The sequence below is a fragment of the Sturnus vulgaris genome, chromosome 16 (genome assembly GCF_052056855.1).
Source record: "Sturnus vulgaris isolate bStuVul1 chromosome 16, bStuVul1.hap1, whole genome shotgun sequence".
Taxonomy (NCBI): domain Eukaryota; kingdom Metazoa; phylum Chordata; class Aves; order Passeriformes; family Sturnidae; genus Sturnus; species Sturnus vulgaris.
This window is the reverse complement of record NC_142258.1, coordinates 14,282,309-14,291,838: the sequence shown is the minus strand read 5'-3', so window position 1 is coordinate 14,291,838 and position 9,530 is coordinate 14,282,309. Positions and strand designations below refer to the sequence as shown.

Below are 9,530 nucleotides of genomic sequence, written 5' to 3'. Positions count from 1 at the left end.
CCAGGAGCCTCCAGAGTCACAGGGATCTCTGGGACTCCTTGAGAACTCCATGTGGGAGTTCCTCCGCATGGAACTCCCAAATGGCGACCCCAGAGCTCCCCAGAACCACAATTTTTTGAAGTTCCCAGACCTTCCAAACCCTCCAGGTCCCCCCAGGACCTTCATCCATGGGGCCGGGGTCCCTGGGACCCCAGCACCCCTGGTGTGTATACACACAGGTATAGGGGTAGATCCAGGTATAGGTATCTCCTTCAGATCTCCAGCATCCATGGGACCCCTGGCAACCCTGGTAACAACAAAGGCTGGCTTGGGTGTCCTTGGCACCCCCAGGGACCCCCCATATCCAGTGTGTTCAGGGTAACCATTGAACCTGGCACCGATGAGCCCCAGTGCCTTGGGATCCCAGTCCCCCCATGCCCCTGGCGTCCACAGAGATGCTGCCACCGTGTCAGGGAAGTGGGGAGAAAGTGGGTGGCCCTCGCAGGGTTGTCCCTTGCCCCTGTGACAGCAGAGCAATGCTCCCTGTTTGGCATGGTGAGGATGGCATGGGTTGGGCTGGGACAACCAGGCACTCAGGGTGTCCTTGTCCCATGACCTGCACCACTGTGGTAGTGGCAGTGCTGGTGACTGTGGTGACAGCAGAGCAGGGGACCCTGGTGCCTGCCACGGTCATCCGGCAATGTTTGCCTTGGTCGTGCCAACAGTCCTAGGGCAGGACCATGCCATACCACCCGCAGCTGTACTTCATGGCATGGGATGGCACGGAGCAGCTCCCTCCCCTTGGCACAGCCACAGAAATGTCAACTGAAAGTAACAGATTGTCCCTTTGGTCTCTGCCTGCGGCGCTCCCTTCCCTTTCCCTGCCGAGGGAAAGCACAGAGGTGGCTCCGTGCTCCTGTCACCGTCCCCTCAGGCCACTGAGTATTCCCTGTGGTCCCCTCTTGCCACTGAGCGTCCCCCCACTCATGGTCCCCTCTGGCCATGGAGCAAGTCCTGACCACCGCACCCTGTCACAAGCACCCCCCAGCCATGGAGTTGCCTGGCTGCGGTCTGGGTGCAGGACAGGGAGCAGGGACACGCTCCAGCTGGCACAGCCGGGCCGCAGGGCACTCCCGGGGCTGGCCGGCTCCACAGGTGCCAGGGGAGGCGGGCGGTGAGCCCGGGGTGTGCCACGCGCTCGCCCCGAACTGGCCAAGCCGGCTCGTCCGGCCTCGGGGCAACCCTGCGGGGGCTGGAGGCTTCCCCGAGCGAGGCCAGGTGCCAGGGAGCAGGGCAGGGAGCAGGGCAGGGAGCAGGGCAGGGAGCAGGATGCCCCACGGCTGGGCACGGCTTCAGAGCAGGCACCGTGCAGCTGGGGCTGGAAGCAGGTGGCGGTGACATCCTGCTGCCAACCTGTCAGCCCAGGCTGGGACAGTGACGGTGGTCACTTGGGGCCAGCCCAGCACCCTGCACCCCCGGGCAGGGTGCTGCCCTCCCATCACAGCACGGCCTTGTCCTGGCCCACGCTTCCCCAGGACGGGGCTTGGGATGTGCACCAGTGGGGGAACAGGATCCAGCTCCACGTCCATGGGGGTGCTGTTCCCGGCTCAGCATCCCCCTTCCCTTGCAGGGTGACCATCCCGCTGTACGATGCCGACACGGGGCTGCTGGTGCTGGCAGGGAAGGTGAGGTCCTATGGCTGGGGATGTAGGGAGGCACTGGGGGGACAGGGGGGTGTGGTGAGGTGCAGCTTGGTGCATGTGGGTGTACCAGTGGAGTACAGGAGGTTGCATGTGGGTGCAGTGGGGTGCTTCCTACACCCCTGCTCACTCCCTGTCCCCACCACCTTTCTTCCAGGGAGAAAACCTCCTGTACTGCTTCGAGGTGGCCCCCACGCAGCCAGCACTCACCCAGGGTAAGTAGGTCCCACCCCACCCATATCTGCCCCGAGGGGCTCACCACTGCCTGGCCACCCACCCCACGGCCACCTGCCTGTCCCGCAGTGACCCAGTGCCGGACGGAGGGCAGCACACGGGGCCTGGGGGCCGTGCCACGCCTGGCCCTGGATGTCATGGCCTGCGAGGTGATCCGTGTCCTGCAGCTCACCGACACCGCCCTCGTCCCCGTCAGCTACCTGGTGCCACGCAAGGTAAGAGGACCCTGCGGGTGGCACTGTCTCATAGGTGTGTCATCTCACAGGTGATACCTTACCAGCACTGGGTGACAAAAAGGACCCAGGTGCGGTGAGACCTCAGTCTCCAGTGTGGGGACAACAGGAATGGAGGTCAGACAGACCTGGGTGCTGATGGTGGGTCACAGAGTCTCAGAGCTGGATTTGAGAAACCGGGTGCTGCGTGCAGGATTAGGGTACTGGAGAGTGGATGCTGACAGCTGGGTGCCACCTGCTGGGTGCTATTGTGCAGTGGGTGCTGGGCACTTCAAGCAGCTGAAGTTTGGGTGCTGGGTAGTGGGGTCTGGGTCCTGGAAGTGTCTGGGAGTGTCCAGGGGTACCCCAGCTGCAGCAGGACAGAGGCCGTGAGATTTTGGGAACACCCATCTCACCCCATCCCCTCTCCCACAGTCTGTCCAGGAGTTCCACGAGGATCTGTTCCCTGACTGCACAGGGACACTGCCAGCCACCAACGCCCAAGGCTGGTGGGCTGGGGACAGCCAGCAGGTCAGTATCATCCAGGAAAGTGTCCTTGCTGGTGGCATTGCCACTGCCCCATGCTCACTGCTGTGCTCTGAGCAGGTGGGGAGGGTGAGCCTGCACCCTGCACGGAGACCCACGGAGACCTTCATGTCCCCCATCATTGCTGGCACCGGCCTCACCAAGGCCAGCCACACAGACATCGACACTGGCCACACAGACATCGACACTGGCCACACTGACACCGACCAGAGCGTGAGCATGGGGCGCTGGAAAAGTGCACTGAATGCTGAAGGGGTGGGGTCCCTCCTGCCCTCATCTCACAGCGCAAGGCTCAGGTGCCAGCACCCACTGGCTCTCTCTCCCATAGGAAGCCAGTGGCTACTCCTCACCATCCTCACTGGCCTCACCAGGCAGCGCGGCCACCTCGCTCTCAGCCGGCACAGGCCCCTCCAGCGGCTTTGCCAGCAGCCCCAGCCAGAAGTCCCTGCAGAGCATTTTGGGTGAGCAGGCAGTGGGATGGGCTCGGGGCCCCCAGTGGGGGCATTCAGGGTGCTCACCCACCCCTCGCCCGCTGCAGGGCCCAGCTCCCGCTTCCGGCACACGCAGGGCCGGGTGCTGCACCGGGACCACCACCTGACCAACCTGCGGGGGCTCAGCCTCACCACGCCGGGCGAGTGCGACGGCTTCTGTGCCAACCACCAGCGCGTGGCCCTGCCCCTGCTCTCTGCCGGTGGCCAGATCGCCGTCCTCGAGGTACCCAGTGAGGCATGGAGGCCAGCACGGCGCTGTGTGTGCTGTGCTGGTGACCCCCAGCTCTGTCCCACAGCTCTCCAAGCCCGGCCGTCTCCCCGACGCGGCCGTGCCCACCATCCAGAATGGCGCAGCGGTGGCCGACCTCACCTGGGACCCCTTTGACCCGCGGCGCCTCGCTGTCGGTACGTGTGTGCCAGCCCTACCAGGGCGTGCCAGCGCGGCTGAGGGACCCCCAGCTCTAGGCATGCCAGATCACCCCATTAACCACTGCCCATCCCTTCTGGTGCACAGCGGGCGAGGACGCCAAGATCCGGCTGTGGCGAATCCCTGAGGGAGGGCTGCAGCAGACCCTGCAGGAGCCTGAAGCTATTCTCCGAGGTGAGGGGACACACCGAGCACCCCACAATGGGGACAAACCAGCCCGGTGGCACCCACAGCTGGGCACAACCACGCACTACTGAACCTCACCAGGTCACACGGAAAAGATTTACTCCATCCGCTTCCACCCCTTGGCATCCGATCTCTTGGTTTCCTCCTCCTACGACATGACCGTGCGGATCTGGGAGCTGAGCGCTGGGCGGGAAGTCTTGTGCCTGCAGGGACACACGGATCAGGTAAGGGATGACAAATCTCGGGACACCTGAGAGATAACTTTGGGACATTTGCACAACATCTGTCTCTCCAGATTTTCAGCATGGCTTGGAGCCCAGATGGGAAGAAGCTGGCAACGGTGAGCAAAGACGGACGGATACGGCTCTACGAGCCACGGCGCAGCTCTCAGCCTCAACAGGTACAATCCCAGCGCTGGGGACAGGCTGGAGAGCTGGTGGTGTGGGCAGGAACCCTCCCCGTGGGCACGACTGCACCCCCAGCCCTCTCGGAGCTGGCAGGGTGACCTTCACCCCATGCAGGAGGGCCCAGGTCCCGAGGGAGGACGCGGAGCACGCCTGGTTTGGGTTTGTGGTGGTGACTACCTCCTGGTGTCCGGCTTTGACAGGTAAAGAGGGAGACACATACCAGGGCAGGGGTCCTGAGGACACTGCTTGCTCTCACTGTCACCTCCCCACAGCCGCAGCGAGAGGAGAATCCTCCTGTACCGGGCACAGGCCTTGCCTGAAGGACCTTTGTCTGTCCTTGGTCTGGACGTGGCTCCTTCCACCCTCCTGCCTTTTTACGATGAGGATACCAGCGTCGTCTTCCTCACTGGCAAGGTGAGGGCTTGTCCTCCGAAAAACTGGGACTCCCTGCCTACAGCACCCCACAGTGGAAGGACCCTCCGTGTCCCCTGACTGCCTCCATCTCACTCCATCCCCAGGGTGACACCAGAGTCTTCCTCTACGAAGTGACCCCCGAGTCCCCCTATTTCCTTGAGTGCAACAGCTTCACCTCCAATGAACCCCACAAGGTAAAGGGGGGATGTGCTGCCCATCCCTGGCCCCCTACCTGTGCTGCCAAACTCCACTCACACCCCCACCCCACCAGGGCTTCGTCTTCCTGCCCAAAACGGCGTGCGATGTGCGGGAGGTGGAGTTCGCCCGGGCGCTGCGCCTGGGGCAGAGCACCCTGGAGCCCGTGGCTTTCCACGTGCCACGTGTCAAGGTAGGTGGCGGGAGGGGCTGGCTGTGTTTTGGAAGGGGGACAGGAGGCAGGGTACCCCCCTGAGCGCCCATTTTCCCCGCAGAAGGAGTATTTCCAGGATGATCTCTACCCGCCGACCCGCGTGTGGTGGGAGCCAGCCCTGGGTGCGGGTGCCTGGCTGGACGGGCAGGACGGGCAGCAGCGCCGCTCCAGCCTGCGCCCCGCAGACATGGTGCCAGGTGGGTGCAGGGACCCCCGGCCCTCAGGGATGGCTGGGGGGGCTTTGGTCAATGGGGTAGAGCCCTCCCAGGGGCCCCGTGGTGACACCGCTCTCACAGTGAGTGAGGCCCCGAAAGAGGCTCCGGCTCGGAAGTTCGTCCCTGCGTCCGTGTACCTGGAGGAGAAGACTGATGAGCAGAAGAAGGAGGAGGTGGGTTCTGGGATGGGCCCCCTGCGGCAGGACAGGGCCGGGGTGATGCCCCGCGCCCCACCGCTCTACCCGGCCTCTCCCCACAGCTCCTCAGTGCCATGGTGGCCCGGCTGGGCAACAGGGACGACCCGCTGCCTCAGGACTCCTTCGAGGGCGTGGACGAGGACGAGTGGGTGAGTGCGGGAGGGGGAACACACAACCCCCGCGTGGGTCACACCCGGCCCCGCCGTGCCCCTCACCCCCGGCCTCCCGCAGGACTAGGCTGGACCCGGCACCCCCAGGAGCAGCCGGGACCCCGCACCCGCCGAGCTCGGCGGGGCGACCAGGAGGAGGAAGAGGAGGAGGAGGAAGAGGAGGAGGAGGCGCAGGGCCCGCCGCGGGCAGGACCCGCTATTAAAGCCGCTGCACCAGCATCGTGTCCTGCCGTGATCCTGGGACGCCGGGGGGGACAAGGGGAACAAGGGGGCATGTGGACCAGGGGACACAGGGACCGGCTCCAGGGGTATACGGGGGTCGGGGTGCCACAGAGACCGACAGCGGGGGGACACGGTAACCGAGGGGGTCGTGAGGAACGGCGTGGTGGGTATACAAGGACCGGCCCCGGGTGGACACAGGGACCGACACCGGGGGACACAGAAATCGGGGAGAACACAGAGACCGAGGGGGACCCAGGGATCGCGGCAGGGGGGACACGGGGACCAGGGGGACACGGGGACCAGCACCAGGATAACGCAGGGACCGGGGGGACACCAGGAGCGGGGGGGGCACAGGGACGGGGGGGAAACGGGGACCAGAACCAGGATAACACAGAGACCGAGGATGGAGGGACACGGGGATAACATAGGGACGTGAGATGGGAGGGCACAGGAACAGGGGGGACACGGGGACCGGCACCGGGGAAGTGGCGCCCCACCCGCCGACGGTCCTCCCGTTCGGGGAGACCGCCAGAGGGCGCTATGCCCACCGAGGGGACGCTCCGCCCGCGCCGCCGCCGTCTCGGTGTCCGCCCTGACCCTCATCCCCGGCCACGTGACCGCCGGGGCGGAAGCGGCGGCGGGGACATGGTGAGAGGGGACGGGGGGACGGGGTGGGGGGACGTCGGTGCGGGGGAGCAGAGCTGGGGCCGGACAGGGCTCGGGGAGGGGCAGCGGGCTCGGGAATGTGCGAAGCAGCTGGTTACGGGAGGGCCAGGGTCACTAGAGAGGGGACAGGGGCGGAGGAAGAGGTCACAGGATCAGGGAAGGGGGAAGAAGTCGTGGGGAGGGGTGACAGGGACAGAAGAGGGAGGACAGGGCCAGTGTAAGGGGAGCAGGGACAGGGGAGGGGGTCTTAGGACCAGCGGAGAGGGGACAAGGCATGGGGACGGGAGACAGACAAGGGAGGAGGGAGAGGGCCTGGGGAGGGGACGGGGTCTGGGAAAGATATCACAGGGCCTGGGTGGGGGGACAGGGATAGAGAAGTGGGGACAGAGCCACGTACCGTCATGGCAGAAGTTAGATGGGGTCAGAGCAGACCCCCGGGGATGGGGAGAGGTGACAGAGCCAGGGTTGTGCAGGGCCCATGGAGAGGTGACAGGGCAAAGGAGCCGTGGTGGCTGTGACAGCAGGGTGTCCCCGCAGGCCAAGTACCTGGCACAGATCATTTTGGTGGGGGCCCAGGTGGTGGGACGGGCCTTCATGCGGGCGCTGCGCCAGGAGTTTGCAGGTAGGAGCTGAGATGCTTTTCCAAGAGCTCCGTGTGCCCACGCTGCCCTCCCTGCTGGGCACTGCTCCACATCCCCACCTTTCCCTGGGCACCTCGATGCTCCCCATCCCCGGGCCGTGCCTGCAGGGTACACTGCCAGGTTGTCACAGGGCTCCTGTGACACTGCTGCCAGGCTCCCAGAAATCCTGGCACCCCAGAGGGCAGAGTGGGATAATCCCTGGGATGTGGCAGCCCCAGCCCTGCCTTTCCTGTAGCAAACGCTGCTTGCCTGGTCCCTGCCACTTCCCTGGCACTGGGATGGCGTCCAGATGGCCCCAGGGGTGGCTGGATGGGGACAGAGGGAGGACACCGGGGTCTGAGCACTTCAAAGTGCACAAGCTTTGCTGCCTGAGGGCTGGGGTGATGGGGGCAGTGTGAGGGACTCAGGCCCCGGTGTCCCCAGCGAGCCAGGCTGCAGCCAATGCACGAGGACGCACCGAGAGACCCCAGTCTGCCGCCGCCTCCAGGATCATCGGCATCAGCCTCCAGGAAGCTCAGCAGATCCTCAACGTCTCCAGCCTCAACCCTGAGGAGATCCAGAAGGTAGAGGCTTCCTTGGAGCCAGGGAGGGATGGTGCTGGCAGGGCCTGGCCTCTCCAAGGGTGCTGCTCTGCATGGGGATGGCAGCTGGTCCCCCATACTGTCTTGGGCCCAGTTAATCCCAGTTTGAGAATTCTCTGCCCCAGCTGGAGCAGCCCTCCAGGCTTGGCCTCTGCATGCGCCCAGCAAGGCTGCTCAGGGAAGGGATGTGGGATCCCTGGAAGTGCCCGTCTGAAAACATGGAGACTCCCAAGGGGTGTCAGGCAGAGCCAGCCGTGTGCCCAGAATCACTTTTCAGCAATGCTCTGGGAAGTGGGAGGCTGCCAGGGTTTGGGAATGGGAATAGCAAGGGTGGAGGTGACTCTGACCCCGAGCTTCTCTCGACAGAACTACGACCACTTATTCAAGGTGAACGACAAATCAGTGGGAGGCTCCTTCTACCTGCAGTCCAAGGTGAGCACGGGGAGGGGCAGAGCAGGGGCTGCACCTTCCCCTGCCTGGGTCTTGGGACAGGCAGAGCCTGGATTTACCCATGGATGAGGCAGGGAGGGGAGGGGGCACCCCATCCCTGTGTGTCACCCCATCCCTCCGTGTCACCCTGTGTCCCACAGGTGGTGAGAGCCAAGGAGCGGCTGGACGAGGAGCTGCGCATCCAGGCCAAGGGCGACAAGGAGAAGGGGCGGAAAGCCGAGACGTGACTCCTGCCACCCCTGCCCCCTGTGCCCCTCACCCTTAACTTATAGGTATCCAATAAACACCGTGTCCTCCAGCACCTGGCCTGGCTGCTCCACACCCGGGGAGGGAGCGGGGACCTGCCTGCCCAGCGCTGCCCTGTGGAGGGATTGGACCCTGCCAGGGGCTGCGTTTGCCCAGGGGAGGAGGAGGAGGCAGTTGGGGAAGAAGATTGTCCCCAGAGCATTGAGGCTGCCAGGGCTCAAAGGGCACTGGGGGAGGCTGCAGGAGCTATTTTTGGTGGGGAGGTTGGATACTCTTGGATTGAGTGCACGGCTCCCTCTGGCTCCATACCCTGGGAGTGCTGTGCCATTACCTTCTCCCAGTGTGGATGACTGCTGGGTTGGGCTGAGGGGCTGTGAGGGGACACCCTGTGGCTGTCCCCACCTGCACCTCACTCCGCAGATGCTGGCAGAGTTTCACTGGTGCTGAAGCCACCTGAGCAGGAGCATGGGGACACGGCTGGGGGCCAGGCAAGGGCCAGCCATGCCCCCGAGGTCACACTCGTCCCCCCCTGCACCCCTCTGTCCCCAGCACGGACTCCTTGCCGTTGCCACCATGACCACAGACTGAAACAGGAACTTACTTCAACTTCACTTTATTGTTTTCTTAATAAACTTCCTCTCCCCTGGACGAATATAGTGTTACAGTCGTTAGCTTATCTCGTACTTGTGCAGTCCTTACACGCTACGCTAACAGCGATGGAGCCCAACAGGAGGAAAATAAAAACAACCCAGAAACTACGATAGAAAGGCACTTCGAGACCGTTAAAATACTGATGTCCTGGAATGTGCAACAACAAACCGACGAGGAGCGAGGAGACGTTTCACCGGCCGGGGTGGCCTGGTCGAGGGCCCGCAGCCATGCTGGGCTAGGGCAGCGCCGGGTGGCCGCCGGTGAGGGCAGGGAGACCGGCTCCCTGCGGGGCACGCAGGGCTCCTCCAGCGCGGAAGGGCGGCACTGGGGAGACCCCCAGGGCTCGGAGCCAGCGGGATGTGTGTAATCCCCGGGGGAGGCTCCGAGCTGCGCCCGCGATGAGGCTGGGCACGCTGCCCCACGGCCGGGGGCTCACCCGGGAGCGTCCCACCGCGGCACCCCGAGGAGCGGGTGCCCGGCAGCCGG

General features: G+C 64.7%; 2 protein-coding genes across 4 annotated transcripts in view; both read left to right on the top strand.

The window, feature by feature from the left end:
* The window catches only part of CORO7 (coronin 7), a 34,803-nt gene extending 28,999 nt beyond the window's left edge, over positions 1–5,804 (top strand). The window contains exons 10-28 of the mRNA XM_014892135.2: positions 1,610–1,664; positions 1,837–1,894; positions 1,983–2,128; positions 2,561–2,656; positions 2,732–2,884; positions 3,000–3,132; positions 3,210–3,385; positions 3,459–3,567; positions 3,677–3,763; positions 3,857–3,999; positions 4,071–4,175; positions 4,297–4,382; positions 4,455–4,596; positions 4,701–4,790; positions 4,868–4,984; positions 5,067–5,202; positions 5,302–5,393; positions 5,480–5,566; positions 5,649–5,804. Of these exons, the coding sequence (XP_014747621.2) occupies positions 1,610–1,664; positions 1,837–1,894; positions 1,983–2,128; positions 2,561–2,656; positions 2,732–2,884; positions 3,000–3,132; positions 3,210–3,385; positions 3,459–3,567; positions 3,677–3,763; positions 3,857–3,999; positions 4,071–4,175; positions 4,297–4,382; positions 4,455–4,596; positions 4,701–4,790; positions 4,868–4,984; positions 5,067–5,202; positions 5,302–5,393; positions 5,480–5,566; positions 5,649–5,654 (2,017 nt within the window). The 3' untranslated portion in view covers positions 5,655–5,804. The remainder of the gene's footprint in view (positions 1–1,609; positions 1,665–1,836; positions 1,895–1,982; positions 2,129–2,560; positions 2,657–2,731; positions 2,885–2,999; positions 3,133–3,209; positions 3,386–3,458; positions 3,568–3,676; positions 3,764–3,856; positions 4,000–4,070; positions 4,176–4,296; positions 4,383–4,454; positions 4,597–4,700; positions 4,791–4,867; positions 4,985–5,066; positions 5,203–5,301; positions 5,394–5,479; positions 5,567–5,648) is intronic.
* A 499-nt stretch (positions 5,805–6,303) lies between these two features.
* PAM16 (presequence translocase associated motor 16) lies at positions 6,304–9,045 on the top strand. Of its 3 annotated transcripts, none has more exons than XM_088174597.1 (6): positions 6,304–6,457; positions 7,013–7,097; positions 7,540–7,679; positions 8,064–8,129; positions 8,288–8,419; positions 8,943–9,045. In XM_088174597.1, the coding sequence occupies exons 1-5, from the start codon at positions 6,350–6,352 to the stop codon at positions 8,372–8,374; spliced, it is 486 nt and encodes a 161-aa protein (XP_088030723.1). In that variant the 5' UTR covers positions 6,304–6,349; the 3' UTR covers positions 8,375–8,419; positions 8,943–9,045. The 3 variants fall into 3 exon arrangements, with proteins under 3 accessions (XP_088030723.1, XP_014747623.2, XP_014747622.2); XM_014892137.2 differs by having other exon boundaries at positions 6,305–6,457; positions 8,814–9,045; XM_014892136.2 differs by having other exon boundaries at positions 6,305–6,457; positions 8,288–9,045.
* Positions 9,046–9,530: the final 485 nt, after the last annotated feature.

Coding starts and splice junctions, on each gene's coding strand:
- PAM16 (XM_088174597.1), top strand. CDS start 6,350: ATGCCCACCGAGGGGACGCTCCGCCCGCGCCGCCGCCGTCTCGGTGTC. Junction 7,098..7,539: donor GCTGCGCCAGGAGTTTGCAG/GTAGGAGCTGAG, acceptor CGGTGTCCCCAG/CGAGCCAGGCTGCAGCCAAT. Junction 8,130..8,287: donor CCTTCTACCTGCAGTCCAAG/GTGAGCACGGGG, acceptor TGTGTCCCACAG/GTGGTGAGAGCCAAGGAGCG.